We start from the raw sequence: 7,347 nt of genomic DNA, 5'->3' as shown, positions 1-7,347 counted from the left end.
CTATCATTGAATCCTAGTTTTCTTTTTGTTTTTACAACATTTGGATTAAAAAAATAAAATCTTTAGTGAGAGGGGAGGTATGTGCCTGATGTGACTTATAGTGTAAGTCTGGTTCTCAAGTATGGCAGGGGAGAATTCCTGTAATGAGGAAGGATACCTGTTGGTACAAATGGGAGAGTCAGGATTGGACTGAAGTTGGTTAAAGTAGAAACACTGCAGTAATTCATCTGGATTTAGTTCTCCAGTATAGTTTTAAAATTAACTGGTTGTTTGTCAGCTATTGAGATGCTCCTTTGTTTACCATTCTGATAGTGATGTGTGAGCTGCCTTGAGGGCTCAATATAACCTAAGGGTAAAATGCAAATGAAACAAATACACAAATAAATACATACATAAAAATAAGAACTGTGAATATTATGTTGTTGTTTTTTTTCTTTGAACTGCTGTGAACTGCTGAGAAGAGTGAGCATTACTTTAAAAATTGAGGGTATTTTTTATAAACTGGTCATAAAGTGTTGAAAAAAATTATCAGGACAGATACCCCCATTTGCAGAATAGTGTCATTGTCCATAAGGAAGCATTATTTTAGAAATAGTTTGGCTTAGAATCTCTCTCTGTGTGTGTGTGTGTGTGTGTGTGTGTGAGTAAGAGAGAGAGAGAGAGAGAGAGAGAGAGTAATGTTAGGTTGGCAATCCTCGGAATAGAAACTCTAAATTCAAAGAGGAATGTGGTTTCAGGACATAAAACCTATATGGAACCTCTACTAATGGGTTTTGGGTATTATGGTTATCTGTTACCTTCTTCCAATGAGCATAAATAGCCCCATGTTCCTATGATGTATCTCCATAATGCTCTCTTCATAGTAGTTTTTTCTCCAGAAAAAAGAGGTGAGGAGACCCTTGAAATAGGAGAATTTCAGATTTGTTCACAGTTTCAAACGGGGGGGGGGGGGACGACAATTCTCCCTTTAAAATCACATTTTTGGAAAGAACATGGCATTGTCACTGACCAAAGCTCTGCAGCTCTGAAATGATTATTATTTATGGAAACCTCACAAAGACAAGCATGAAACAGAAAAATGCATTGAAAAGCTATGCAAAAAAGCAATGCAATTTATTTATTTTATGTATTTGTACCCCACCTTTCTCAAGAAGAACTCACAGCAACTTAAAACAATAATTTAAACACCAGTGAAACAAACATCAAAGGGCAGCAATAACGTACAATGAAAACAAGTGTCTGAGAGAAGTAGTTTCATAAGTGGGTGTTGTCACAAATCAGGATTCTGATGGCAATCACATGTATAAGACAGCTTTCCCAGATGGTGTCTATTTAATTTTTGTCTTAACAGAAAAACAACAACAATATTCTTTTCCATTTTTTTTCCAATGACATGTTGGCATCCTTCAGTCTTGGAAGACTATGGTATCGCGCTCTGAATGGTGGTTCTGGAACAGAGTGTCCTCTCCAGTGCGCGAAGCCTGGGTAAAGTAGATATGAAGGATAGACCGTTTCCCATGCAGCAAATCCCCCCTCTCCACATCACTGAAATGGTTCAATGGAAAAGCAGAGGCCAATACGGTTGGTTCCAGCGGCATCACAGGAGTTGCCAGAACGTGACTGTGTTCAGCCATGAACTGCCTCAGGGACTCCGGCTCCGGATTTTGCCTTTAGGTTGACTCCTGAAGCCTTTTCCATAACTGGATGTAGCCACAAGGCAGTGGAGGTTTGGGATCAGAGTTTTCCTTCTCTCAGATGAGCTGCCTTCCCAGGCTAATGAGTCCCATATACCCGGTGGCTGTTTAGTCGCCTCTTACGAAAAGTACAGCCAAACTGAGGGCCTATTCTTATCCCCAGCCCCCAGGGGAAATACACATACACAAATACATAATGTATGGAATATGATTAGCCCTGTTCAGGTGTTATAAGCAGGAGTGTGGTTCACACAATGAGAGGACAAAGCAAGAGTGCTTCACCTGTCCTTGAGCATAGCCTTTGCCTGTAGTGATAAATGCTGTACTCAGAGAGAGATTCTCCATGTAATGGGGTGGGGTGGGGGACAACTTCAGGAGCACATTGGAATGAAGGCAGAGTTTGCTGGTACATTTTGCTCTCAACTATCACATGGCCAGCATATGCTGACAGTGCTTGAACAGGGATAATATTGAACAAAAATATATATTAGAGACAAGATGATAGTTTATAGAGTCTAGAAATTATACAACCTAAATTAGACTAATGGGTAGTCAGATTCCTGAAAATGTTAGATAATGAAGAATCAGAGGGAAGCGGACATATCACAAATTAAATGGAAAACAAATAATTTTCAATATATTGAGCTTGCTGTCAGAGCATGCAGTATGGGTCTGGAGAGTCCCATGAGGTAACCTAATATAAGACCACTTCCTACACCCACAAGCTGGCCTTGTGCTCCTCTATCTTTTGACAGCTCCTCTAAAAGCAATGTTTTGTCACTCTTCCTGAATCCATATCTTTTCACCCAGATAACCCTTCAACTTACTGATCCCAAATGCCACTGGGGTCTAGTTCTCACTCACTCACTCACTCACTCACTCACTCACTCACTCACTCATCTATATACTGCCTTTCTCATAGATTCAAAATGGTTTACATGCAACTTGCTCCAGTACAGGAAAGCTGATGAAGGGGCAGTTTGTGGAGTAGGGAGGGAGATTAATGGGGCATGTTAGGGAATAAACTGCAGATCTGAGAGGAAGAAGGTGGATCCAGTGGCAGTCATGCATGCCAGATCTTATCTTCAAAAACTGCCTACCCTTTACTCTCCTTGGGTATATGCCACCAAAATGGCTGGTGAATATCCAAAGAGACCAGTAGGCTAATACAGAATAAGTAAAAAGTTTGCAGTTTTTTACACACCTCCAGTTTCCCTTCAGGTCACACAAGACGACCACCACCATAACACAGATCACACACGGTTTTGACTTGGCTGCAAGCTATAGGATTAGGCTCCCAGTCTCATTTTTACCAACTCAGAGTATCTATTTTCCTTTATTTCAAATAAGAGCAATTATTCCTGCTATTATTATAAATTCATTTTGTCTCATTTCTTTTGAAAGCCACAAAACGTGCTAATATCTTCCTTACAGCTTTCTTTACCTCCTGGTTCCTCAGGGTGTACAGGAAAGGATTGACCAGAGGTGGCAAGGCTGTGTATAAGAGAGAGAAAACTTTGTCCAGATCCCTCAAAGCTTCCACCTTTGGTAACAAATATACAAACATTATGGAGCCGTAGAAAATGGAGACAACAATGAGATGTGAGGAACAAGTCGAAAAGGCTTTCTTCCTTCCTGTAGAAGATGGGATTCTCAAGATGGCAGCGATAATGCACACATAGGATATCACGGTCAGGAGAAATGGTGGAAAGGTGAATATGACAACTATGACAAAACTCATAATTTCCACTGCTCTAGTATTGCCACAAGAGAGCTTTATCAGAGTGAGAGATTCACAAAAGTAATGGTCTATTTTTCTGGAACCACAGAATGCTAATCGTACCATGAAGACAAAGAAGACTGAAGTCTCTACAAATCCATTCAACCAGGATGCAGCTGCTAGTTGGATGCAAGCTTTGATGTTCATAATCTTTGCATAATGCAATGGTTTACATATTGCCAAATATCTATCATAAGACATCACAGAAAGCAAATAGCACTCTGTACCTCCCAGGCATCCAAAAAAGAACCACTGAGTGAGGCAGCTGCTGCGAGAAATTCTTCTGCTCCCACCCAGCAGTCCAGCCAGCATTTTAGGGAGGATATTGGTGCTGTAGCAAGTCTCCAAGAAGGAGAGGTTCCCCAGAAAGAAGTACATGGGAGTGTGAAAGTGCTGGTCCAGGATGACTAAGACAACTATGAGGATATTCCCAGCCATGGTCACCAGGTAGACAAGCAGAAATATCAGGAAGAGAAGACTCTGAAATGTAGTCAGGTTTTCAAGACCTAAGAGGAGGAATCCTGTGCTGTTTGGAGGAAGTTCCCATTCTGGGTTTGCCATGGAGAGTATGTGGCAAGGACTACCCACCACCTGAGAACATAATTTAGAGAGGAATATGTGATATTGACTTGAATGTCTTAGAGGTATGCCATTCCGTACTCTATAATGTTGCATGTTATTTGCCACAGGTGATAATCCCTGTCAGCTGTGGTGCCAGGGATGGCATAAGTGGTCATTCTGGTGTAGCACTGGCCGAGTACTAGGAAAGAGGCCCCCACCCTGTGAAGTGGATTTCATCCCTTTAGTATCAGTGGTAATGGTAATCCCTGGTTTCCCATCAGGGGATAGGCAGGGAGCACTGGGAGTGGACCAGAGTTTTGCCACAAGGTCCAAATCTGGCACCAAGCACTGTGTAGCGCAGTGGAAGTCTGGGCGAGTGACCAAAGCACAGGAAACTCCATCTGTGTTCTCTTTGTCACCAAGCAGAGATGGTTAAGATTTGTGCGAGTACAGATGGCATAGAGAAAGCAGAACATAAAAGTATGTTCACTTTTCTCATTCTACGTATTAGAAGTCAGGATCAATTGGCTATGGATGGCAGTTTTTTTGCCTACTGCAGACTAGCAAGAAAGGGAAGGAATATTCAGTAGTTTTTATGCATTAAAAACTGCTCACTAATAAAGTAGCACAAGTTAAACTCAACTGCAGTCTGGTGTCTTGCTGGGGGGTGTGAGTGTAAAAAGAATGCTAGATGCAGGGAGGTGGCAGTGAGATGCAAGTATCTTGTGGTCTTGTGTGTGCTCCCTAAGGCATCTGGTGGGCCGCTGTGAGATACAGGAAGCTGGACTAGATGGGCCCTGGGCCTGATCCAGCAGGATCAGGGCTCTTCTTATGTTCTTATCACTCAATAAACATTGTTCTTATTTGATACAATTCTAGCAATATACATGTGGAACTACATTGAAATTTTTTTTTTTTTTTTTTACAAAAAATGTTTGACAGAAAGTATGTTTGGGAGAGATAGAAGGATATAGCTGCTTGCTTGTTTCTACTTCTGAAATATTTTGTTTTGGATATGGTTTATGTCCCTGGCTTGTGTGTTATGCACATACCTAATTCTTATTTAGAACCTTTGAGGTACTGTTTTTATCGTTTTTCTTTTTTTTTAAAAAAAAGTTGCTTTGTCATTATATTTTTTGGAAATATATGATTTTCTTCTTATCATTTGCATTTTCAAACCATAATCATGTTAAAGGAAGAATTTCGAACAAACCCACAATTCACTGCAATAACCTATGGGAAGAATCACTTTTATATGGCTTATATCGGCCTATCAGCGTCCAAGCAGAACATGCATTTTCAGAAAAAGTGTGACATTAATTTTTAGCATTCACAAAGCCCTTCAGAGTTCATCTCCCTTCAGAGTGGGAATGGAATTTAAATGAGGGGCATTCTGAATCATATTTTGCACTGCAAAATACTCAGTAGTATTCTGTCTACTACAGTGGAGTGACTCACCAGATGCCTGGGAAGAAACAAAAGCTGTGAGAATCCCTGTGGCAATTCACTGTCCACTGTTGGAACCAGCATGCTGGAATTGACAGATCTTTACCACCGGATCCTATTGGGCTTGTTACAAAAACAGAGTTCCATGGTTGTAACAGGCCATATGATAGGAAGCACAAACAGTTCTGCCCATGGCTATTTTCTGCCACAGCTGGTAACTTGATCCAGAGTAGTTAAGTCAGTGCAGGGGGCGGTTCATGGCCAGAGGAGGAACCCAGTGCTCTGGGCGCAGAGTTGAGGGGCAGGGGTGGGGTGGAACCAATGTGAATGGTTCATATGATGTGGATCATGATGGATCATATCCCCTCTTTTGAAAACCTCCCCATTTCTTTTTCCCGTTCTTGGACATACACCACTAAAATATGTGTATGCCCGAGGAGACCCATAGGCAGCTCAGAGGAAAGTAGAAATTTTTTTTTACTTACTTCCCATTTGCCTCTAGATCAACCCCTCTCCCCCATAGTATACAGCACATGCCTTTTTGGCACGGTTGCACTGGCACTGATATGGGGGGATAGGATTGGGACCTTAGTTTGATGCAGGGAGTTAGAACAAACTCATGTGGTAGTTGGTCTAATAGATATATGTGCCATGATAGCTACACAGCATATCTTGGCACAGAAGCAATCTATCTCTGAATACCAGGTGCTAGGGGACAATCAAAGGCAACCACTTTTCTTGCCCTGCTTACAAGCTTCTATGGATGTTTACAGTTGTTATCATAGGACAAGACTCTGATACCTGTCAACAAGGGAATGTTTAACTTCTCATTTCCTCATCTGGCTTTATAGAAGATGAACCTCTTTTTCTAACCAGATAGTAAGCAAAATCTGAGTATTCACCTTTTCAGCATCTGCATTAAGCATTGGAAGGTAGGATATGATGAGGCAGCTCTGCTCAGTTGACCTTCACTCTGTCCTTCATAGTCTCCACACGCTCCACACCGGTGCATCCCTTTAGAGTCTTCTTAATTCTTCCATTTACAAAGGGAATCTTTTGCATCTTGTAGCTCAAAAAAGTTTCCATATTTCCTAACCTTGCAAATGAACTGGCAATATTACTTTCCCCCTCAAGACATTCAGTATTCATAGACTTCACACAACAGAGGAAGTAAGATGAAGGGAGGGGAGCTTCAAGTCTCAGGAGACACCCTGTTCAGTATGGGAGAGCAAAGAATCTCCAAATGGAAAACCAGACCTCTCAAAAGCAAATGCTAGAGCTTGGGTATTGATACAGGTATCTAAGAAGTAAATCTTGTACAGGTCCAGCCTAGTTATACACAGATTTTTTATACATGGATTTGACTCAATACATGGATTTGACTCAACACGAATGGCCCCTGCAAATGAGAAGGAATGTGCTGATCCCTGGAGAAGGGGAAAAATGCAGCCCTTTAAAATCAGTTTTAAAAAAAACAAACAGTCCTTTAACAATAGCCCCCTTAATGAGAGAGAGAGAGAGAGAGAGAGAGAGAGAGAGAGGGCAGCTGGCTGACAATCCATCAATCTTTCTCTCTCCAGGCGACCCCTCCCTTCCCCCTGAGCAAGTGAAAGAAAGGTGATCACTTTGCATTGGTGAAGGGAGGGGCTGAGTAAAGCACCTTTGTAAGTGCTTGGAGGAGGACTGATTGATGGATTATCTTCTTAATGACTCTCATCTTACATCACAAAGGTCAGCAAGGTTGTTTCTAAATCACCGGAGCAAAGAAACTTTGTTTTTTAAATTGATTTGCTCTAGTGCATTTTTTGCCATCCACATAAGTGCTTGGAACAGAACCTACGTGAATAATGAGGCTCAACCTGTATT

At 41.4% G+C, this 7,347-nt stretch overlaps 1 protein-coding gene across 1 annotated transcript; it reads right to left on the bottom strand.

The window, feature by feature from the left end:
• Positions 1-3,072: 3,072 nt before the first annotated feature.
• Positions 3,073-4,035, bottom strand: LOC136652609 (olfactory receptor 6F1-like). Its single transcript, XM_066629539.1, has one exon. It carries the CDS (start codon positions 4,033-4,035, stop codon positions 3,073-3,075), a length of 963 nt encoding a protein of 320 aa, XP_066485636.1.
• Positions 4,036-7,347: the final 3,312 nt, after the last annotated feature.

Source organism: Tiliqua scincoides, chromosome 5, assembly GCF_035046505.1.
Source record: "Tiliqua scincoides isolate rTilSci1 chromosome 5, rTilSci1.hap2, whole genome shotgun sequence".
NCBI lineage: Eukaryota > Metazoa > Chordata > Lepidosauria > Squamata > Scincidae > Tiliqua > Tiliqua scincoides.
Note: the sequence above shows the minus strand (reverse complement) of the source record. Positions and strands in the feature narration are given on the sequence as shown.

What these genes read in the sequence shown, in the direction of transcription:
- LOC136652609 (XM_066629539.1), bottom strand. Translation starts at nt 4,035, where the DNA reads ATGGCAAACCCAGAATGGGAACTTCCTCCAAACAGCACAGGATTCCTC.